Raw genomic sequence first — 25,240 nt, 5'->3', positions numbered from 1 at the left:
TAGAAATAAAAGAGTTTTCTCTGCTTCTTTCTTGTAAACATCTGTGGTTTTACAAAACACAAATAGTTTGCTCTAGGCCAGAGAAAATGTAGTCATTTATGCAATAGATATTGAATTCATATTTGCCTGACAAGTGACCTTATCAGCTATAACTTGTCATCTTCTAATTAGTCTACATTTATTTTTTTCACTAAATTAACCCCCAGCCTCTCCTGAAGATAAGTTGACAGTATACCAAATTGTGAGTGGTGTTGCAATTAAAATGGTGGTGCATATGTACCCCACAAATTTGCCTTAGAGAAAAGTACATCTCCTTAATATAATATCAATCTGATTACAAACTGAAATAGTTTTTATTCCCAATGATGCCACTGGCTTGCAAGGCTTACTGACTGGTAACAACAACGTCTTCTCTTTAGAGAGTCTAAGAAAAATCACATAACACTAAAAGAGCACAGTCAGATCTAGGGACCAGGAATAGCTCCATATTATTAAAACACATTTCCAAGTACAGAAAGCAAACAAACACGGTTTTATTATTGCTCTTGGAAGTGTCCTTTTACAACAAATCATAAATAAGCACCCCTTATAAAATCTGAAGCCACATTAAGTTTATCTGGATTCCAAGTTCATTTTTGTTTCCATATCTATTTTAAATACTTTCTATGGCATAATGTTTAAATTGATAATTTCTGGAGATGTATAGAAGTACAACTTTAGGAGCTGGGTAAGCTTTCATATAAATAACCTGCATGTCTACAATTTTTGAACACCTCCAGGGACAGATAGCTGCAGATCCAAAGTTTTTAAGATTGGAATTTAATTCCTTCACAAGTTAAATCATAGAATCATAGAATGATAAAATGGTTTGGGTTGGAAGGGACCTTAAAGATCATCTAGTTCCAACCCCCCTGCCATGGGCAGGGACACCTTCCACTAGAGCAGGTTGCTCAAAGCCCCGTCCAACCTGGCCTTGAACACTGCCAGGGATGGGGCATCCACAGCTTCTCTGGGCAGAGAGACTGCCCACAGAATCCACAGCTTCTCTGGGCAACCTGTTCCAGTGCCTCACCACCCTCACAGTGAAGAATTTCTTCCTTATACCTAATCTCCATCTCCCCTCTTTCAGTTTAAAGCCATCACATCCCTTGTCCTATCACTACATACCCTTGTAAGAAGTCCCTCTCCAGCTTTCCTGTAGGCCCCTTCAGGTACTGGAAGGCTGCTGTAAGGTCTCCCTGCAGCCTTCTCTTCTCCAGGCTGAACCACCCCAACTGTCTCAGCCTGTCTTCATAGGAGAGGTGCTCCAGCCCTCTGATCATCTTCATGGCCCTCCTCTGGACTCGCTCCAACATGTAATGCCCAGGTCCTTAAATTTTTTTAAATGTTACTGTGTTTTACAGATCAAGACTGACCTGAAAGGTAAGCATCTAACATTTGTATGGAAAAGAAAGAAATCCCATTAACAGAATCCAGCCTGATTTGCATTTTATGCCTTAAAATAACTTGGGTTTACAGTTTTGGCTAAAAATCTAAACAACATGATTTGAAAAATCAACTGAATTTCATATATATTTTAAAGAAACCTAACCTGATTCAAGATTTTATGTCACAATCTGATATGTGTAAAATACTGCACTGTGCATATACATAACTAATTCATAGGGAGAAGTTGAGAAAAGAACACTTTTTTCAGCCCAAAGTTGGACTTTCACTGCAAGTCAAAATAATAAAAACCCAATATGTTATATTACACTGACATTTTACTAAAATGTCCATATAGTTTTCAAGATAATAGAGATGTGAAAATACTAGCATGCAGAAAATAAATGCGTTAAAAAAAGATGTGTTGTAAATTCAGTTGGATACAATTATTGAGGAGAGGAAACATGTAATACCCTACTTTCTTTCCTTTAAAACTCTGCACTCTAAACCTACCTAAATTAGAGCAGTATCTATCATTGATTATGTCATTCCCCAGAAATATGGCCTTCAGATGGTTTGTCATAACTCTACTGGTGATACTAGACAGCAGACACATTAAGTATCAGTCAAGATGATACAATTTTCCAACTACTACAAGTCAAGCAAATATGTTCTCAGCCATCTGGGACAACCTTTCCTGTAGATGGATGACACCAGACTGTGATGTATGGACTGAAACAAAGCAGTTCCTCATAGACCTTCATTGTGCCTTTCCCCTGGTTTTGATCAGGGCTCTAACCCTTATGGGAAGGACAGGTACTTAAATACCTAAACCCCATTGAAATCAGGGGATCAAGAGCCTGAATTCAAGTAACACCTGGCCTGTTGTCTTTACAGCCTGAAATTCTCCACCACTTCCATCTCTTTTGATTTTTTTTTTTATAGTATCATCTTTAAGTTATTTAATGCTTTTTGGGTTTTACCTTTGCATTTTATTTTGTCTTTGCATTTATTACATTTTACTGCTCACATTATCCCCATAATTGAAATACTCTCTGCCCCAGCTCAGGTTCGCTGTGATGAGAAGTAGCTCCTGCATTGAGTGTATTTCTTCCTTTGGCACATTACGGCATCAAACCACTTTCTTTTTTTCAAATCTGCCTCAGTTTGAATTTCACCACTGGCATAGATGAGATGACTAATCCAATTTCCCTCTATGCAGAGATTCCTCTTGCAGTTCTTTTTGCACTGCTACTTTTTCCCTGAATAGTCGTCATTTAATGCCCCGTTATCTTAGATGGCACTCATTTAGTGGTTTATTAAGCAGTACTTTAGCAGCCTGTTATCAGCTCCTACTGTACCTAGGAAAAATATGCAATCCAAGTATGCAAGATTTCTGCAGAATTACAGCATTTTTGTGATTTTTGGATTAGAGAAAAATTACAGAAAAGTAATACATATGAAATGTTTTCCCTGCATTTCATTATTGTCCTTGCACTAAAGCTCCCATCAGGCTATTCAGAATATAGATTGCCTGATCTCTATTTCTGTTTCCAGCCCAAGCAGTGAAATTGTACATAATTGCAGAGAACTCCATGGACTGAGATAAGCACAAGAAGGTCCTAAACCTGGACTCAGTTCTTCTGCCTGCATCATACTGTCCTTTCTGTAAGGTTTCCAGGTGGGGAGAAGGCATAAGGCTTAGATTAGTTTTTGTGAGCTTCTTAACAAGAGGGAAAACAGGGAGTTTAAATGAAATAATGGGCAAGGGTAGAAACCAAAGTGTGCCCTAAGCGTTAAATACAGTAGCATAGAGGTATCAGTGTAAATCCCAGCTGGAAAAATGGTTTTACAAAATAATTTTGATGATAACATAGGCAAAGACTTGATTTGAAATTACAGCTTTTGAGATCTGGATTAAAATAGAAATTTTTTAAATTAATAAATCATTCCTGTTTCTTAAAATTGCCAGATAACCACAAATAATGAAAGTAGAGATAAAAGGAAGCAGCTAAGAGGGCAATGAGATATCAGCCAGCTAAACTGGCACTGGCAGGTACCAGAGATATGTGATTTTTCATGTCTGCTTATGAAAAGCATTTCTGGTTCTGGTTTCCCTCTGGAAACATACGCACAAGAGACACAAGAGGACAAATCATACAAAAATCTTCCCAAGTGGAATATCATCCCATGCTCTACATGCTTTTCTCTGGAGTGAGTGCCTCAGGAAGAATTAACAGGGACACCTAAAGAAAACTGTACTTTGGATTACTGCGTATAGCATTGAAATTATGTCAAATATCGGCTTCAGAAGGGGAAAGGTATAATGGTAGGCCTCTCCACTTCTCCTGTTTTCCCCAGGTTTTTCAGCCTGCTGACGTGGCCAGCAACGTTTCCACTTCATGTGCACCTGGCTCCAAGCCCTGCCATGGTCAGGTTAGCCCTGCCTGCTGAACCCTTCCCTTTCTGTCTCTGCTGCAAAGCAGAGTTTCAGAGCAGCCCTATCAGCCTGCATCTTTTTTTTTTTGCCTTTCAATTGGGTTTTGTTTTGCTATTTATGCTGTCATTTTTTTCAGAATAGATTGGATAAAGGTCATTTTTTACTTGAATGGAAAAGAACACTAATTTGATAGTGAGACATTCCCAACTTGCCATACATCAGAAATGTTGATATTAGCTCCTTTAAAACAGAGACTGGAGACAAAAATTGCCCGAGCAACTCAATTGCTAGCAGCTATTTTCCAAAAAATGAGCATTTACAAAGTTATGTTTGTGGCTTCTGTTAAATTTTAGGATGCCATTACTGAAAAGACTTTAACTTCATTTGTGTTTGCTCAGAAAAAGATCATCATGAAGATATTAAATAGTCACAAAAGATGATGGTTTCAAATAGTGTCTTTTGGCTGATCTATAATCATTTGCTTTGGCAATTTTATTCAAGAACATTAGCACTGATCGCTTATGCTGTGTTCCTAATTATTTCTGAAATATTGTGCTGTTGCTCATGCTGAAATGCATAACGAGCAAAGCAGTAGGTTAGTTTGAAATGCAATGTTCTAACTGGTTTTTAATCAATGAGTGATAATGATAGCTTGTGTTTTGACTTTCACTGTTTAATTGCCAGTAATAAAGCAGATCTTAGTTGATGATATTTAACAGAGTTCAGTTTCATTTATCTCCATTTATTCTATTTATTTTAAAAGTGCCTGGGAGCTTTCAGTGCTTGACACAGTAACAAAATATACAATGCTAATTTCGGTTGCCTAATATTTTCCACAACAGAGGATTATGATGCCCTGTCATGGGGAGCTATTGCACCTCACTGTTTTCAGCAGGTTTCTGAAATACAGTAGGTGTCTAATGGTAAAGCTATGTTCCATGAAATCCCAACCAGATTTTTCTGAGATACAGACTGTTTAAATCACTATTTCCCTTCTGCTGCTTATGATAGTCATGAATTTTTTTGCCAGGATGCCAAAATAGTAATTAAACGTAAATATTCTAAGGGTGAGGCAGATCTGCAGGTGATGCTGCACAAGAAAGTACATCTTATCAAAACAGCCATACTGGCTCAGATTAAAGATGCATCCAACTGATTACATGACAGTCAGCCAAAAGTAGACACCTAAAGAAGACCGTAAGAGCAGAGATGGCATATAGCTTGAATACGTTATTGCATATTCCTCTACTTTTACACTACATGCAATGCCTAAAGCAGAGCTGAACTGGGATTATTTTTCTGGTCAGGATAGTGGACACAATCAAGCAAAATCCCCTGGGAGCAGAGAAGTGTGCTGTACACGGCACACTAGGCAGCAGGTCTCTATTTATATGGCAATACAAAGGGCTAAGAGGGAAAGCGAAGAAACATTTCTGCTTGGCTCTTGGTTTCTTCACAGGCCGATAGTAAATTTTGCCATAGGCTGTACCTGATTTTTGGTCAAGAAAGACCATTTTTTTGTTTAAGTTCCAAATTTAGTTTTAATCTACTAAATGGATGCCAATACTGTGGTGACAAGCATATGTAAATCAGTCAGTCAATACGATAAATATTTCGATAATATCCTGCCTGATTAATCTAATTTAAATCAGGATCTGCCTTAGGTTTAAAATGATATAAATATCTCTTGCATTCCTCTTCAATTATATGTAAGAAAATAAAGACCTTTTTAATCTTGCCTAGTTTGACATTACCTTAATTGCTTAAGATGATTTATTTTCCAAGATTTTATTCCCAAGTTATCAATCATCAGAAAGCAAGAAGTAGGTGGCAGCCTGAAATTTCTATGTCAGATCTTCCTTTGTCCTAAGGATTTTTGCCGTGGTACTAATTTGGACTACAAAAATAAATTATCTCCACATGTTTTTCTATTATTTTCATGATCTCTATTATTTCTAAGTGTTATTCCAGAACATAAACCTTTCTATCTACATACAAAATAATTTCTGATGTCAAGTTCTTACAGCTAGTTCCTGACTAGCTTTATTCATGCCTGTTATTTAAGCCCTAGTGGGAAAAGCAAGCATCTACGAAGCAGCCATTTCGTTCCACTTATTCAAAGTAAATAAGCAAAATTTAAATAACATGTACACAGAGCTTAAACATCCACCTGCAATTTAAGTCCCCTATAATGGTGATTGTATCTAGCTTTCTACAAGGTCTGGGACTCATAATACTGCAAAAACCAAAATGATACTTCATATTATGACATGTTTCCTATTGAACATAAATGGGAATTACAAAGTGTGCCCTCTGGAAACAAAAGAGGAATCATTGAATATATTCAAACTATTTGCAAACTAGCCTTTTTCATCATTTCTTTTTTGTTGCAATGTGGCTGGATCTTTGCTAAATATCTGCCTGAAAATAATGCAGCTGTCATCAATATCCAGTAGCTATTGCACACTGAATTGGTACAGTTTTCAAACACCAAAGTATTTAGTACACCGATTATCATTTATTACATAGTATGCAGTCAATATAAATAGAAGAGCAAAGAGGCGTTCTTAGCAGATCTCTTCCCTCCTGCCCTACTGTGTGTGTGTGCATGTGTGTGTAATTGCTTGTAAGGATGTATATGCATCATACATTTATATACACATATAAGTATAGGATAAATATATGTTACATAGTACAGTGTTTCACACACAGAGAAGACTAAGAAAAAATGGTGTATCAATTGCTTATACTTTGTTAGTATGGGGTTGATCCATTGCCCATTGAAGTTTATGAAAGGCTTTCACTGACTTCAAAGCACTTTCACTCATAGTCTCTACATAGAAAAAGAAAAAAAATTGATGAAGCATGAAACTGTATCTACTACCAACTATAAAAATGTTAGCCAAACTTAGCATTCATCAGGCTGCTGCATATTTTCTACACTGAAATTACACTCACACTGGGGAAACAAAAAAACCCCTACCACCGTGTCCTGGTAAATTCAGTTGTATTTGATCAGTATTTTTCCAACAGATTTTCCAAGTCTTTCTGCCATGGGGCAGAAAGAGGGATGCCATAAAAAGTGGTAAATATTTGTGTAAATGAACTCGAATATTAAAAGGCTTGGTTGTCCCAGATACCTCAGGCTAGCCAAGAACAGGGGGGCGGAGGAATAAGGCATTTCAGTCTAACTCCTTGAAACCACTCAGATGGTTTATCCTAACATAGAAAATTGGAGAAAAGAGAGACAGAGCTATTTCTCCCCTGAGGCTTGCTCAGGATCTAGAGGAAAGAGGCGATGGAGCAATTCCCTTTTGTCTCCTCCTGTCTCCAGAGTCATTGGATGGGAGCGTAGGGCTGCAAAGCAAGATGCTTAATGAAAAGACTGAAATGGGTCTGAAATGGAGCTTAAGAGCGGGAAGAAATTTTCACAAATGTCTTTTTTTTTTCCCGTTTTGAGTAAAAGCAGAACTGTAGCTTGCCATATTGTTATATGCTTACACAAGGTAGAGTTTCACTCTGTCCTCTTTTCTACAGATCATCTATCGATAGTTGCAATGGAGTTTTGGAGTCATCACACAAAAACCCAGAGCTGATCAACACTAGCAGTGGCAAAAATTATCTAAGCTTAATTAATCAACATCCTCCTAAGACCGTAAAACACAGTTATATTTTGCACAAAAAAAGTTACAGAGAAAAAAATTGCTGGATTTATTTAACTGGCAGGATATTAAATGATATAGCTGTTATCTTTTCCTGTATTGTAAATTATTGAATTAAGCCTTCAGTCAGTTTGGCAACAGTGCCAAATGAATATTACAACAGTACAATGCAGCAAACAGTATCTGTCATCGAATCTAGGTCTCACTTATAACTGAAATTACAGTGAACAAAATGCTTGTGCAGTAGATTGGAAAAGGTTCATTATTATTTATTCATCTTGCCTAGTAACACAAAAACTAATGACATTTCATTGAGAAGAGTGCACATAAGGATTACTATACATCATAAAGACACATCCCTCTAACTTTATTGTGGATATTTGTCTCCATAATTAGATGTCGGTTCCACAATAGTTCTGTATCTGAAGGACATGACCAAGTTCATGACATAAAACAAATCACCTGCACAAATGAAAAGGCTCCCTTTATCTTGTCTACATCTTGGACAATAGCACAAAAGTCTTCAGAAAATCTTTCCATAAAGCCAATGAATTCATGCACAATTAGTAATTCTAGCATTGTTACTCACACATTTTTAAATTTTTTTAATAAAGTATTACATTATTAATACAGTTCACACACTGGTGTATTTATAGCCCCTATACCTATTCAGGCTATTGTACCTTCACACGTACGTCCACAATGAATTGTTTTTAAATCTGTGTTCATCTGTAGCCAAAAGTGTAAATTAGTGAAGCTCCATGGAATGCTATCCAGAAGGCATCAATTCTGAAAAATTTTCCTTCATTGTAGTTTCAACTTCTGGACTGGAATCTTTAGGGAATATTTTGGTTTTGTACAGAATGCAGTTAGTATCATGTAAATCTGAAGTAAGAGTTTGATTGCTATACTCAGTATGGTATGAGAAACATCACATTTTGGCATTTAGAGATCTATCATTAATTATTTTGGAATTAGAACGTGTGTATCTGTTAGACCAAAATGCAGATGGGTAATAAATTTACTGATACTCAATTATATTCACAGAAAGTTAGCTCAAAGTGCTGCAGCAATACTGGTTATCATAATAGAACTGTTAAAAAATGTTTGAAGCATCAGATTTTGACAAAATCTTTTGTCAATAAGTATTTTTAATTGAAAAGTTTCATAATTCAAGAATATGGTCATTTTTGCATAATACTTCCTTAATTATTACCTGTGATATATTACACCCTAATTTTATATGCTAGATTCTGGCAATCCTGACAGCTGGTGATATCAGTAATTCAAGTAATATTTTATATTTTTATTGTTTGTTTTCACACCCAAGTACTTCAGGAAAATGTGCAGTTAGTATATAACCTGAGTGCGTTGCTTGCCACATTAGCCTCTGATCACCCTACCTACAACACCATACAGGTTATGTTTAAATCATAGGAAAAATATTGGAATATTTGAATAATTTTTCAAGGAATAAAATTTGGAGGATACAGAATTGTTCTCATTGAAGATATTTAATATTTCTGTGCCATTTGCCAGGGATGGAGGAGCCCTAACTATTCTGGTCTTGAAAGTTAGGTCTCCAAACTCAAATCCAGACTGTGGTTCTCCAGGTGAGCCACAGGCAACCTCCATGCACCACGCACGGAAAGAAGGGACAAAGCAAGATGGGCACTTGGGGTGATGGCTCCAATGCTGCTGCCGGGAAATTGCAGGTTCACAGCTATGCCTCCTTTCACCTGATTACCCTCACTATTTTTCAAATCTGTGAGGAATGGGTATTGCTAGCCTACTGTGTCCCAGATGAAAGGGATGCCTTGCACTGTTGACTGTCACTTTATAGACAGCTTCATATACAAAACCTGGGCTCGAGTGCCAAGCTTCAATTCATTACCGAGAGTTTCTCTGACTTCAGTAGGGCCAGGACTTCACCCTGCGTGCCTCCTTGACACCTACCTTTCTCCCTACATCAGAGTTAGCTAAGTGTCTTTCTGATTTTGGTGTCTGATAACAGAGACAATGTGGAATTTCACCACTACTCCCAATTTGACTTTTTCAATAGAAGCTGAAACTTGAAAGGAGCCCTGTGTCTCTGGAGCTCTGTACGTCAATGTCTGAAGGGAGAAAACACATGAAAGTTGAAGGCCCTTTGGGAAAATCCTACAGGTTTTAGGTTGCTTCTGCCTGCTCAAACCTATAACATCTCTTCTAATCTCCCTTTCTCTGTGTATGTCTCCTGCTTCATTCTCTGATTGAGAACTGAATGTCATTGAAAGGAAGAGGAGGGAAGCCTGCCTCCCACTGCCTGTAGTACTGACAACTTGTTTTTCCTTTTACAGAATGCTTTCATGGCCCTTTTCTGCTTCTTCTTTTCCCATCTTCTCTTTCACCATTAATATCTGATTCCTTGAACTGATGTGTGTTATTTTACGCTTTCCTGTTAGCAAAGAGCGTCTCATCCATTACCTCTCATTTTGCATCTGTCATGCTCCTTTTAAAGTCCTTGAGCTACCTCATCCAGGCTTTTGATGAGGCAAATAATAATTTCGTTCTGCGTCTGACAAGATTCAATCAAAAGCCCCAGTGTTATTTGCAGGGAAAGACTCCATCATGTTTAAAAATCTGCGGGCCCTATAAATTCCCCCTCTTCCAATTAAACCTTACCAATGTCTTCAGCTGTGAATAAAATTAAACAGATTTTGATGTCATTTGGATTTTTCATATTTTTTCTACCCATGCTGTTATTATAAGGAAGAAGTCTCTAACTCACCTGTCCCATCCTTTTTGCTAGAACTGACAGGTTTTTTACTATCAAGCTGATTTAAAAGAGGCCTCTTAATCAGGTGTCAGCTTTGGCCCATAAAGTCATATTAATGTTTTGGATCAGATATGAGGCTCTTATCTAAGGCACATTAAGAAAGATTCATTAGAAACTCACTACCCCTGGAATTTACAGCCTTCCTGGAACTTAATAGCCTGGATAAATTCCTCCTTATCTGGTTTACTTATGTGAATTATAGCAGTTTTGCATTTAGAAGCTTTTTAGAGTACAGGTTTTACCATTATTCTGGCCTCTTTATTCTTACAATCTTCAGTAAGGATACACTGATATGCTACATATATACCTGCCTAGGCAGCAGCCCAACCCCTCTATGCCTACTGCATGAGTCCAAGTGAGGAAAGAACAGCCCTAGTCCATCACTTATTTGGGATTCTTCAATGCAAGACCTCTAGCTACTTGATCTACAGCACATAGCACAAAGGACTTCTAATATCTCAGCAGCTCCACAAAACATTGTGGCAACAGAAGCAATCACAGAAGCTGCAAATACTGCAGACTTTGGAGCTCTCAGACCAACAGAACTGTACATTTCTGGTCCTTGAGCAATGAATCCTCTTGAGTTTGTCTGCTTGGAGCTGATTCACACAGGGAAACCTAAAGCCTTATGTTGTCTTTCTCTGCAAACAGAGCATGCTGTTTCTAGGACACTTGCAGTTTCACCAAACAGAATTTATCTGATGTTACTGATCAGTTTTGAGTAATAGGAATTGCAACTCCACTTTGCAAAAAAATCATAATGGAAAGGAAAATCTGTGGTAGGAAAGGGATAAAAAAAAGTCAGCTGCTTTACAATATTGGTCTACTAAGTTATCTATACATATGCTACAGACTGGGTCTTGACCAGCCTAAATTACTCTCAGGCTGTATTGCCTAGCGTTTCCAGTTGAGCAGATACCTCACAAGGAGCTAAACTTGAAGCCAGCCAGAGTCAGACACCAGGAAAGAACAGGGAGCAGGATTTGACTGGAAATTAAGTTGATTAAGTGTGGGGTCCAGATTTGTGTTTCATTCTCCCTGTCTGGATGAGACAGCGCATAGGCATTTAAATACTTGTTGTGACTAACCAAAACCTCTTTGACTACATTTGACATGAATATCATAGCCCAACATAACTAACCATTGCCATAAAGCTGTGAGAGGAAAGCACTGTGATATCCTCTGCTGATAGATAATTATGAAAAAAATGGGCTTCCTCCTCTTCCATTGGCACTGTGTTAATCTCTATATTGGCTGAAGACAATATCATATAATGAATAAAGGAATGTTGATTCATTTTCATACTTTGATTTGAATTCAGACTAGCATAATTATGGTCTTTATGGAGATCAAACTGATTTGGTATCATAAAGAAATACATTTTAACTTCTTATAAAACATTTCATAACAAGAGTTTATATTTGCTTTCAAGCACAATGCTGAGGATTGACACACAAGTTTTATGTACAAAAATAACACATTTAATCAAATATTCATATTCAAATAGATTTAAAAAATCTGAATTATTTAAATCTTAACAAAAGTAAAGAGTCCTACAAAGATTCATTTATCATATGTATCTCTCGAGAAATCATGGTGACTGGTATTGAACCTGGAGAATGAGGGAGAAATATATGGCCATTCTCTATATGAAACGCAAAAGGATGAATCAGGAAATTAGAAATGACCAGCCTGACCTTTTCTATAAATAAGAGATGGACTCATAGTACACCATTGGCTCTGAAAGTACACATCATTTCTCACAAATTTGGTGTTATTGTCTATTGCAGATCAGGCAGCAAGAAAAGGATATTAAAGAGAAAACAAAACGATAGCATGAAGCCACCTTTACTAAAATTCATGGACAATGTTTTTGTGATAGGGATTGCAACATGTCTGCTGTAAAGGAGCTGTTAGGGTACATGTAAACTATTGTGTCCTTATTTGACACAATAAGGGTCTGCTGTATTAAGGACGCTGAAAGGGGATACAAGAACGAAGAAGTTCAAAAGTCTGAAAATGACAAATAAGTTTAAATTCCATTTAGAACTCATCATGGGAATTTAATTCCAGATTTACCAAAATATTTACATTTTTATCAGCTAAACCAGGGATTTTTATGTACATCAGGTAGCTCACCACTGTTAATTTCAGGCCCACCCAGCTACATCATTGATTTAAAAAATGGAACAATGATCCCTAGGTCATTTTGGTGCTTTAGAAAGGCTTTTCCGTGGCAGTTCTGGGAAGGTAACAAGACTGACTAACAGGCTAAGTAAATAACCCAGAAGGGAAGAAAATTCCTACTAAAGAAAGGACAAGTCAAAGGATCAATTGTAGAAACAGTGAAAAAAGAAGTCTTAAAATTTGTCAAGGGGTTAAAAATAGAAGAGTATCAGGAAACGAAACCAATATTATTTAATTATATCCAGCCACCGTCTCTGAGAAGTAGAAAGACTATAATGAGAAATAGAAATAGTTCTGGTTTACTTTATGATCATTTGATTCTGAAAGTATGGAATAAAGGAAAAATAATTCGGGGTCTTAAGTCAACACTGGGAGATGTATAATCTTTCTGATCAGAAAGTTGGAACTGTAAGATATGAGTTATTTATTTTTCCTACAGCATCTTGCTCTATGACTAAAGACCCCTGGAGGAACCAAAATATAAAGAATAAAAAAATTATGAATTTAAGCCCTAGACAGGGGTAAGGGTTGAAATGCAAGCTTATCTTTAGGTATTTGAGTAACCCCATCAAAAGCAAACAGCAAGGCCATATCAAGTCTTGAACGTAGTTGAGCGACAGCTTCTTTCATTGGGTTTGCTTCATATTTTCTGAGTTTTTCACCTGTGTCCACTAGTTATGGATAAGTCATGAAATATTTGGAGTCTACTCTAAGTTCACATATAGTTTGTAAAGTTTAACAGAATGAAAAAGTTATGGAAATTGATACTTTTAATGTGATTTACTGCATTTTATGGTCTGTTATGTAACATATAATGTTCAGCCAAGTTTAATATTTTGTCTTCAAACCGCTAGCTCATCTCAGCTGTTTTACTAGCCTGACTTACTTTATATCCTAAACTGAGAGGATGTATTTTTTCTTTCTGGTATGCCCAAGCTATCTCCTTTATAACATGAGATATTCTTAAAATGAGATGTGTCTACCCAAACAGCTATTGTGGTATAAAACAAATCAATCTTTTTTGACTGCTACTTTGAATTTTACTCCAATTCTTTTGAAGGCTATTTCTCACAGGTACTGCTCATGAAAACACACTCACAGCTGGGCTGACTTTCTGAATTTCCAAAGGATATACAGTGTAAATAGGGCTAACAGACACATAGGAATGGGCATCTCGATTAAGGTATATGGAAAACATTGTGATTATCAGATGCCACCCTTAAAAAGGCTTATCGTCAAAAAAGCTTAGGTATAAAACATTTTCATTTGTTCATCACTCTCTAGAGTTTTTCCAGATGTTCTTTGTTATAGATCCACTGAAATAGAAAAGTCTGACTACATTCCTCAGTAAAAAAAAATTTTACTCTAGAAAGATGGGGCTGTTAACTTTTCTCATTTAGTTAAAAATATTTCTGATATGAAATAAAGATTAAAAATCAATGATGTTTTTTAAAAAAAATTATATTCTCATTACTTCAGATAAAAATTATTCATACAATTCCAGGATTAGGACTCTCAGAAAAACAGCAAGTGTCACAAAAAGATGAAAGCTGACAACAATGCTGATCTAGCTTTTTTTTAAATTTAGAGGAAATAGATTGAAGTGGTTGAAAAGTACAAAGGGAGATGAATATGTATACAGCTGGTAACAGATACAGATGATCTGATTTTTGACATGCACTCTGTGCAGTTGCTTATGGCCCTGCAGAAGGCGCTTCAGCTGACAGGGTGCCAGTGGCTGGAGCTGACCCGGCTGGGGTGAAGCTTGGGGAACTGCCTGAGGGTGCACGCTGAGTTCATGCATCAGGACAGCTGATCATCTTTGGGGATGCAGGAGGAGGCTCTGGTGTCAGTAGGGCAAGACCTATTTGTAGCAGCTGAGAAAATCCTGTGGGAGTAACAGAGCTATAAAGCAAGAGGATTGCACTTGGCAACCTGGGGACTGAAGTGATGACACAAGGTGTGGTGAAGCAGTGGCCTTTGGGAAGTAGGCACCTTAGGCCTTTGGGAAGTGGCCTGTGGGTATCCAAAGTGGCCTTTGGGAAGTAGGTACCTTAATAGGTGAATAAAATCAGACATGATTACTGCCAACATTTGTGTTGCTTCCAGAATATAACTGTAGAGCAACTAGTTTTTTGGGTTAATACCTTTTCTTCCCAGCTGTGTAACTCTACTCCAAACTTTCTGGGTTTCTTGGACTCACGTAAGACATCTGAGAACTGGAGGATGGTCCAGTCACTAAGCTTTATTCAAGGATCTGGGATCATTTATTTGTTCTGTTACTAGTATTCAGTTATAGTGGTGAAAAAATCACTTAATCTCCGTGAAAGTTTTCCTTGCAGGAACCTCTGAGATTTTGAGGAAGCAAACGGGTCTCGCCCCAGCCCACACGTCTGTTGTCCCCTCTGTTTACATGCTGTAATTAGACTCTGTGGGTCACTGGAAGGATACAGGTTCTAGTGAAAATGATTAATAATAAACCTTTATTTAATGCTACTTCTGCTTTAAAAGGGCCCAAAGGAGGGGGAAAAAAAACCAAAAACAAAACAAAAAAACCCAAACCAAACCCTGAAACCAGGCCAGCTAAAGTATACAAAAGTAATGTATCAAAGGATGTGAAGGGTTAGAGGAGAAGGAAGTGACTGATTCCTTTAGACTGTGATGTGACCTTCTGGACCCCATCACCAGAAAGAGAGGCCAAATGGCAGAGGAAAGCAAAGCCCAGGACCACCGCCCCACCATGACGTACCTCCTGATCTAGAAGCTATTTGCTGGTCTGTGAGAGGTCCTCACTCTCCCTCTCCCATGGTATGCACTCTCATGGACCATAGCAAAATGTCTGCATTTCCAGAATTGGCCGCAGTCAATAAGCTGCCCGTCTTTCAAAGGGTGATGTGAGGCTGACACATCCACTTCACCAGGTGAGCAGGGAGGTAGAAGCGTCAAACACAGAAAGCCACAACTTCATCCTTTCCTGCTTCCAGTCATGACCTAAAGCACAAGTATGAGGTAGATGGGGGAGATTTAATAGATGGCCATATAGCTTCCATAGGAAATATGCAAAGAAGCTAGTCTTCACTGTCACTTGCAAAATAAATCACCAACACCTGGGATATGTGATTTTATTATCAATCAGGCTTGAAATATTTCCTCCTTAATAGCCAAATGTCTGGAGTTGGATTCTCTGCTGAATATAACAGCAGACCTTAACTTTTGACCAAAAGCAAAGGACACCAAAGGACACTTTTATGTGTAAGGACATGCTAAAGATGTCTAATCTTAAATTATTGTTTTTCTTTCACAGGGGAAGAAACCCTTCATGGTCCTATTTTTATCCAAGAGCCATATGATATCATTTATTCCATGGGCTCAGCAAATCCAGAAATCCTACTGAACTGTACAGCTAAAGGATATCCACTCCCATACTACAGGTGAAGTCAACTTTGGAAAAGTATTTTCTTGCTGTAAATCTTTTAACTGTGTTTTAATCAGTAGTACACCATCATACATACCTCAAAATGTGTCGAGCACTCACAGTGAGAGTATACACAGGTATAGTAAATTTGAGGAATGAAGGAAAAATATTTTTGCTAGTCTACTGTTAAGAAAATTAACACAGGAAAAGAAAGCACATCATTGAAAATTGTCCCCAAAGTATTTTAAAACATATAAAATTACTTCTGAATCCACAGAACAGCTGTGAAAAATGGAAAAATGGAATGTTGCACATCTGTATTTGACAAAACTTTCTGTACATCAGTAAATGCTTGGAAAGCAAAAGAGCAACATCCTTGCTCATTTCTAATGCTAACATTTCATGTATATATTTCTAGTGTTTATTTAGAGAAACAGCAAGGCACAGCTCTGATACCTAGCTTACAATGCTCTGTAGACTCACTTAAAGAACCTTGATACGTAGGATTGTTTGTTTATTCAATAACTATGGACTCACCATTTAAAATGTAGCCTGTTGCACCAAGGATCTGGAAACCTGAGTCTAATAAGAGGAAAAGCTGGAAATCTGGAAAAAATGGCAATGTGCTTTCTTCAGAAAAGAATGGGGAAAATAATGGTCTCGGAAAAGGAAAATTAAAAAAAAAAAATTATTCATGCAAGACATGAAAGAAAATTGTGTCCTACCAAATACTTAGACAGTATTTATTCAATAGCTTTTAACTGCTCACACAACGTTTTCCTCTGTAAAGTACCACTACCGGTTATCAACTTGGCTTTTGTTCTTCATTTATTAATTTGTTTCCAAATATTGTGCTAGTAAAGGAATACTTTATCTCCTTTTCACAGTGTAACTTCTCTTCCTATGAGTAGAAATCCTCACCCATTTTCCATCCCATTTGTTCTTCCTGTTTTCAACATGAACATCTAGTGGTTCATGTCATGAATTTCAAGTTTTTCCAGTTCATCCATCCATCTGCTTCATATCCATTTATACAGGCAGCTTCCTCAGAGATCTATACAAATTACTGACTTTTGTATTCCAATCATGGACTCCTCACATGCACAAATAGTAAAGACAGCAAGTTTCATTAGGCAGGAGAGCTATGAAGTTTCCTCCCATCATATATCTGATGATATTCATATTTTCTCTTTCACTTTTTTCCTACCCATCCATTAATTAGATACATCATTTTCTTTGTACTATAAGGATGTTTTGCAAAGCCTCAGTTACTCTACTAAGACAAGATCAACATCTGGCAATGGGTCCTGAACCATCTAGGTCAATTAGAAGTTATCAGACTAACACTGCTGCTATTACAACCTGGGAGCTTTTCACCATGACTTGAAAGGAATGGGGAGTCTTCAGCACTTTTCTTTGATTTCACTAGAGCTAATGCCAGTTTTGTCAGACAAGGACTGAGCCCATATATTTAAAGTTCCAAAAATTTTAGATAAATCAAGCATAGTATGAAATTTTAATAATATCCTTTGTTCAGTGATGGAAAAGAACAGCAAGGACTACTGCAAGGTTTTTGTTTGATTCGGAAATACAGAAGCACTACAAAAGGAATAAAGTTATATACAAGCTAATTTGCTATTTAGCACCTTCTACGTAAATAAATATTAATAAATATTAATACCTTTTCTTTAAAGAAAAAATGCTTAGCATTTCAGTTTTATTTTATTATGTACTATATGTCTTATCGACTCATCGAATATAGTAGTAACTTTTTTCAACTTCATTTCAAAATCTTGTGTGTCTAAAAACCACAATGCAAGAATTGTATAGAATTGAAGTAGGCATAAGGGCAAAGTAATAAAAAAATGAGAGATACTGATTTCCTGTTGGACACTGTTGGAAGTAACAGAGAACATACATCTGATTACAACGGAAACAAAAATATGGATAGAAGTATCTCTAAAATCAACACACATGTGTTAGGAAATCTATATAAATGTCCTCATAAATTCCATTTTATCTATTGTGCCTTTTTCTATAAAGTCAAAATTGTTTATAAAATCTGGTACATTATTTCAACTGTTTCCCTGTGTGATGTTGGTGGTAAATAAACATAACCTTTCAAATTAGTTTTATAATTTTTTGCACTTAAGCTTTTCTGTTTATAGTTGACTGAGGGATTATCATCAACTACCTCAAGTAACAAATTTTACTTCTTTCTCTGCTTACAGCCTACCCATGAACATATCACAGTTCCACAGTTTTCTTCCACTAAATCATTCAGTTCAGTACACCTAGCCTTCCTCCACACTGAAAAAAAACCATAAAGAAGTCACCTAGAACCTGCCAAGCAAGTGTTTTCTGTGGTATTTTGACATTTCCTGTTTAGTCTCAGGGGCTTAGTTGTCATGGTTTAAACATAGTCAGCAACTAAGCGCCACACAGCCGCTCATTCACCCTCCCCTCCACCTCCAGTGGGATGGGGAAGAGAATTGCAAAAAAACCCTAAAACCCATGGGTTGAGATAAAGACAGTTTAATAGGACAGCAGAGGAAGAGAAAATCATTAATAATAATAATAATAATAATAATAATAATAATAATAACAACAGAATGTACAAAACATGTGATGCACAATGCAATTGCTCACCACTCACTGACCAATGCCGAGCCCATCCCCGAGCAGCGATCCCTGCTCCCCAGCCAACTCCCCCCAGTTTCTATACCGAGCATGACGCCATATGGTATGGAATAGCCCTTGGGCCAGTTTGGCTGTGCCCCCTCCCAGCTTCTTGTGCACCCGGCAGAGCAGGGGAAGCTGAAAAGTCCTTGACTGGTGTAAGCACTGCTTAGCAACAACTGAAACATCAGTGTGTTATCAACATTATTCTCATCCTAAATCCAAAACACAGCACTGTACCAGCTACTAGGAAGAAAATTAACTCAATCCCAGCTGAAACCAGGACATTAGTTCTAACTCTTTTTCTGAACTTACATTCAGTATTCAGAATAATCACATAATCTAGCACTTTCATGCAAATTTGACATTGAGGCTTTTTTTCCCCTCAATAATGTTCACAGAGAGTAGCCAATTGAACAAATAAATAAGAAATCCAAGGACAGTATAAGCATTATTCATTATAACAATATTTTAATATTTCAGCATAACTTAAAATGATGCAGTAAAATAAGATTAAAAGATTCAAATTCAATCCAAATCAAAGTACCACAGAAGATAACAGTAACAGACAAATAAAGGTGAGGGGAACAGAAGCACAAAGTCTATGATGACTGCAAATGACATAAAACATGTTTATAATCATTGCATAAAATTGTAGAATGATTCCCAGTAACCCCCAAAATATATTTATCTTAGTCATACCCTTGAAAAACAAATGATAACCCTGCTATAGTGTACCTGTTCACTAAAATGCTGTCACTTGACTCATTGCAGATTCTGCTTCAAAAGTGGAGTAGAATTAAAAATGCCTTCAACCTTTGTTGTCTTGTACACAGTCAATAGCTTTAAAACTTTCTATTTTCTTCCTCTATGGAAATACTGTATACTAGGGGGTTTTGCAAGTTTTTTTCCCATTTGAATGCAAATAATGTAAGAAACATAGAAGACAATGAAGACTTAAAAAAATAGGTATTTTTATTATAGCAGTACACTGAAAAGTTAATTCATTAAATCATGTATGCATATATCCACACAGAAAGTAGTTCAAATTAGGGAAAGATATCTACAAGTAAGAGCTTCTAGCTATGATAACTTTAGTACAAAATCATGACACAGCCATGTGTGCTTTGTAAAATTTCCAGGATTTTACTTGTAGAGCTGGAGAAAGCTCTTTCAGCAGGCAATTCTAGTAGTCCTAAATGTATCTTTTTTTAAAGGCAAGTAAAACAGATTAATGAAATATTACATTTGAATTTATCCAAAATATTTGCACATTGCCTAAGTGGGATCTTTTACTAATTCCTTAATTGCTTCAATGTTCATACATTGATAGTTTCACCGAAATTGATACACCTTCACATTTCATTTCCAAAAACAAGTCACATCTTCTGAAAGGAAATTTTTCCTTCTTCTAAACAGTTTCTATGGAACAATACTCTTTTCCAGATTCATTAATCATAGAAATGGGACTCATTTAATTATAGCTACTTAGACATTACATAGCACTGTGTAGTAACCTTACAGATGTGAGCAGAAATTTCCTGGTTAATTATCCACTTATCAAAAATCATAATCTTATGTTAAAAGTTAAAATTTTTGTTACCAAAATATCAAAGATTGTAGGTGACCAAACAGCAGTTTTATCTCCCTGAAACAATCTTCTTGCTCTGAAGCTCATCATCAGCCTGTATAAGTGTTGGATTGCAAGCCAGATGCCTCGCGCCTATGTTTTTTCTATAAAGTGGTGGCTCCAGGCTGAGGACTCTGTCTCCTCAGCTCTGCTGGATTTATTTGAACATGGCTCAGGGTGTAGGGAGACATGTCGGGATCATGGTGTCAGTAGATACATGGCCCAGAAGAAATTCTACTCAGAGAGGATAAGGGAAGTCTAAACACCAGAGAAACCTGTGGGTATGCAGCTTAGCAGTCAACTTGTATATAATGAGACATATTGACATTTCTCAAACAAGTCGTAAGAATATTTGTATTCTAATATTTCACCATTTTTATAAGTTTTATGTGCTTCTGTGTTCTTTGAACAGTTTTAGTTAGATCAATGTTTTTTCAGAGTGAAAACATGATAGAAATTAATTATATTATTTTTTCTGCAATTCTTTTATATTACCCTAAAGACAGATTGCATAATTTCCAGTTGCATTGTAAACACACATTACTCACATACTCATGTTCATTAATAAATTCTACTTGTCCTCATTTTTATTTGCTTGGAGATGGAGACTATTTGAATAGCAAATCACAAGTATTGATTAAGTAGTATAAATAAGAGGAAATAATCATATATTACAAGTTTATCCTTATATCAGTGATTTGACTGCAGTGTACTTTAGAAGGAAGTTCCCAATAAGCCCAGCATCAAAGATTTAATATAACCCGGTGGCCTGGAAAATGCTGTTATATTGGTGTATTTGAATGTTAGGATAAATAGGTAACAATTTAAGAAAAGAGAACAAGAGAGAATAGAACACCTCTTGCTTGAGATCTTTAAATCAAGATGGGAAGGGGGGAGGTCCCACATATATATGTTCTGAAAGTCTTTCACTTAATGAATTTTTTGGGAACATTTTATAACTGGTGTTCTATAAAAAGATAGATTTTGAAGCAAATAGAATATGATCATTTGTTCTATGAATTCATAAAACACAGGGCTTCTTTTAAGTTTGGACATATCAATATGATTTGAGAAGTCTTACCTTCCTAGGGAACGAATGAATTCAGCATCAGAATATAGGATTTTTTTTTAAAGTTTAGGTTCTGAAACTATTGGTCCAGGATGCATTTCCTATAATTGATGAAAAGTATTTTCCAATGGTTACATGAACAAGTTCACGAAAATATGTAGGTGATCCCTGCCTTAACAGGCTTATGTTACAATTTTCTTAAAACAATTCTCAAAGATTTCTGTGTATTAGACAGTATACTGCAGAACACACAAAGTCATTAAATCATTGTCTATCACAGGAATTCATTAATTCACTTCCTTCAGTGATGTAAACATATTAATTAGAAAAAAGCCCACACTGGGAGATGAACCCCTGATCTATACGCAAAGTTTAATAATCATTGTACCACGGTGATTAGAATGATTATGGGGATACTGTGAAGAATTCATTTGCGGCAACTAAGCCAACAACTTTGCATTTGTTTTGAAAAACAATTATAGAGCTTAATTGGTAGCCATGTAATGATGACAGCAGTTATTTCAGTGATTGATTCCAAAATTAAAGAGAATGGGCAAACTAAATACCAGAATATTCTATATTAGAAAATTGAAAGTTTTGGACAGCATGTACTGTATGTAAATCCTGAAATATGGCAAAATCCTAACACTGATAGAGACTACTGCTTCATAGAACAGGCTCACGGATGGGCATCAGCTAAGATTTTGCTCATATTTGAAAAAAAAAAAAAGCTAATATACCCCAAGACAACAGCAAAACCCTAGACCAACTAAATCAAAACATAAAAAAGGAATAGAGCAGAGGTACAGAAAGGTCAAAAATCAGCTGCAATTGGTAGGAAGAATTACTGATGATCCACTGTTGCATCTAAATTTCTTAATGTTGATGCATTCATGAAAGAGGAGGCAGTGATTGGCAGAACCAGATAAATTAATTAATGTTACTAGAATTTGTTCACAGAATTCATTGATTTCATATTTTAATCAGTCATTACTCATCTTTAAAAACAAGTGCCCACTTGAAAGGTCAGGATCCTCACGTCCTCTGTACATATTTGTCAAGATTTCCCTTGGAACACAGAATTGCATTTCACAGCACAGTTTGAAAATCTTCCTCCAAAAGAACAACTACCTGTGCAGTCTGATCGTGTAGAGAAAGGTCTGTGGGTGATCGAAGTAGTGTGCTGTATATCCAGGTCAGATCTTCCAGGAATATAGTTATGGTGCAAGTTTGCTTCAACCATGGAAACTACCATCACTGTCAGTAAGTTCATCTCTGCAAATAACAAGAAATTGAAATTTTTTATGCTGTGATCCTTCAGATAATTAACAAGGAGACAATTGCCCTTGTTTCGAGGACTGCCATAAAGCCTTCTGCAAACCCAAAGTGAGCCATTAGCAACTCTTGCATGGTCTTTGCATCCTATGGAGGGGTAGGCATCACGCCCACATAGGTCAACAGAAATGATACAGGCTGCAGAAATGGTTGTGGTACAAAATTAGGAGAAGAAGTTGTTGTAGTTGTTGTAGTAAAATGTAGTTTTAGGATTGCTGACAACCTAAAGTGTGGCATTAACAAGCCCAAAGCTTGCAGACATCAGTGACTGAGGTCCTTTATTCTTCCTTTGGACCTCATGTGGACAATGAAAATTCAACCCTTATGTGACTAACTGTAAAGCCACAAAATTTCCCTTCTTAAAACATATGATATTTATTTTCTTTGAAATATACATTTTATTTTGACATTTGTAAATAGCTGTGTAATGTTGCAGATACAATCCATTTTCTACTTAGTGGACTAACAGGGATAAATCATGTTTTAAAATAGCAGCATTCTCATCACTAAATTATCAGTCTCAAACTTGCTGTATAAAAACTTCTCTCTCTGCTTTCATCTGCCCTCTGAAGTGTAATCCTTCCTGATCTGTATCTCCAAACCATTTTTGTAACCAAATTTATGACATCATTTGCAAGGACTGTAAAGCACATTCAGGTACCATTTATATTATAAAAAATAAGATAGCTGTAGTCGAGGCATATACCATACTCCCAATTGCATGGATAGCTTAGTTTGTATGAATAACTTATAATTACTTTTTGTAGACATTTGGATGAACACTGGTGACTAGCATAAAAGCAGTAAAGATTTTTCAAAGAACCGTATTGATATCATTAAGATTGATATAAGAAGCAGTCTTGTGTGAAAAATGATATAATTTTGTGATATTTAACTACATTTCTATCATTACAGGTATGCTACAGCACACTATTTAAGATAAATATGAATAGGCTCTGTAAATTATAAGTATAATTTGATTTTTTTCCCCTCAAAGGTGGAAGCAAAATGGCACAGATATTGATCTTACCATGAGTTATCACTACAGGTTGGTTGGAGGCAGCTTGGCAATCAATAACCCACATAAAAAACAGGATATTGGAACATACCAGTGTTTGGCCACAAATTCATTTGGAACAATTCTGAGCCGGAAGGCCAAGCTTCAATTTGCATGTAAGTTGGGAAGATCATATTTATTAGAGCATTATTTTCTGATTAATTCTGCACATGAACTCTAATTTATTGGATAATTAAAGTATCATCGGTGATTCTGTTCAAAAGGTTTGGCTTACTTCAGCAATGCTTATTCTTAAAAAAAAAATTGTTCCTAGTAAATATTAATAACAAACCCAGACATCTGATGGCTGCTAGCTCTCAGGAACAAGAATAACTTTCAGAAAATTGAAAGGTCAAGGAAGATGAGTGCAATTATTTTCACTTAATAAAGGTGTTTCCACTTTTTAAGGCAGTGCTTTCTTTGCTATATTGCAGGTAGTTATAAGTAGGGGGGGGAATGCTGCAAAAAGTTAGGCTTTCTGTTTTCTGTAGTGTAATGAGGTCTGAGCCATAAAAACATTGTGCCCCTAATTGCCACACTGATATTTTGTTACATTAACAGAGTAAGAAACACTGTTTTTCTTTACACAGTGTGCAAAATGGTGAGCTATGCTCTAAAATGTTTCATATTTCAGCTTGATTGGGTAGAGCACATAGGCTGTCTTGAGAAGATTTAAATTTTATTTTAAGCTTGCTCCCCATTTCACTTCTTCACAACTTCACAATCTTTTTCACAACGTTTATATGTGGTGACTGAGTTCTGTTAGTGCCCGGCGGGGTGAACAACAGCAACAACAAAAAAACCCCAGATATTACCTCCATTCCTTTTTCTTCAATATAAAGGTCTGAGCTGTCTGTTGCTGGGAGAAAGCAATTGTTTTCAAACCTCATTAATAAAATATGTGTCTAAAGCCAGCCTTGTGTCGCTATTTCAGACACCAGCAAATGTATTAATTATTAATCTTATTCCATTTCTCATAGCAAATCTCATGTCGCAGGGGTTATACAAAGGAGACATTAGAGGTCAGGATGGTTCACAGACTCTCTTTTAGTAAAGCTGATCAAACGGTATATCACTAGTATCTCATTTAATAATATTTTACCCTGAATATCACAAAGAGCTTTTGATTCCCAAGAGCTGGTCAAATGGAAACAAAAATTTTTATTCATTATTTTCCCACTTTTTCTGAAACATCTTTGCAAGCCAGTCTTCCTGTATGGGAAAGTATTTCAAGATCTGGAGATGAAAATTGTTTAGTGACAGAACAAATCCTATTTTAGAAAGAAGCAAGAATAGATGGCTACCTCAAAATTGTCTATGGAATCTGTAATCCCCAAGAAACCAGGACAGGCCAGGAATGGAGCTGGGGAAAGGCCTAAAGAAAAGGAATGCTCTCAAATGAAGGCAGAAAGGAGGTATAAAAAAATAAAAAAGGGGGGGGTGGGAAGACAGGAATATCTGTGAAAGAGAGAAGGCTCTGGTGATTGTTCAGCATATCGTATTACTCAAAGATTTCCTCTTTT

At 36.5% G+C, this 25,240-nt stretch overlaps 1 protein-coding gene across 4 annotated transcripts in view; it reads left to right on the top strand.

The window, feature by feature from the left end:
- The first annotated feature begins 23,676 nt into the window (after nt 1-23,676).
- Nucleotides 23,677-25,240, top strand: part of LOC140657982 (contactin-6-like) — an 85,847-nt gene continuing 84,283 nt past the window's right edge. For all 4 annotated transcript variants that reach the window (XM_072875803.1, XM_072875800.1, XM_072875801.1 and 1 more), the window contains exon 1: nt 23,677-23,833. In XM_072875803.1, the coding sequence (XP_072731904.1) occupies nt 23,692-23,833 (142 nt within the window). In that variant the 5' untranslated portion in view covers nt 23,677-23,691. The remainder of the gene's footprint in view (nt 23,834-25,240) is intronic.

Source organism: Ciconia boyciana, chromosome 11 (assembly GCF_034638445.1).
Source record: "Ciconia boyciana chromosome 11, ASM3463844v1, whole genome shotgun sequence".
Taxonomy (NCBI): Eukaryota; Metazoa; Chordata; class Aves; order Ciconiiformes; family Ciconiidae; genus Ciconia; species Ciconia boyciana.
This window is presented reverse-complemented; position numbering and strand designations above follow the sequence as displayed.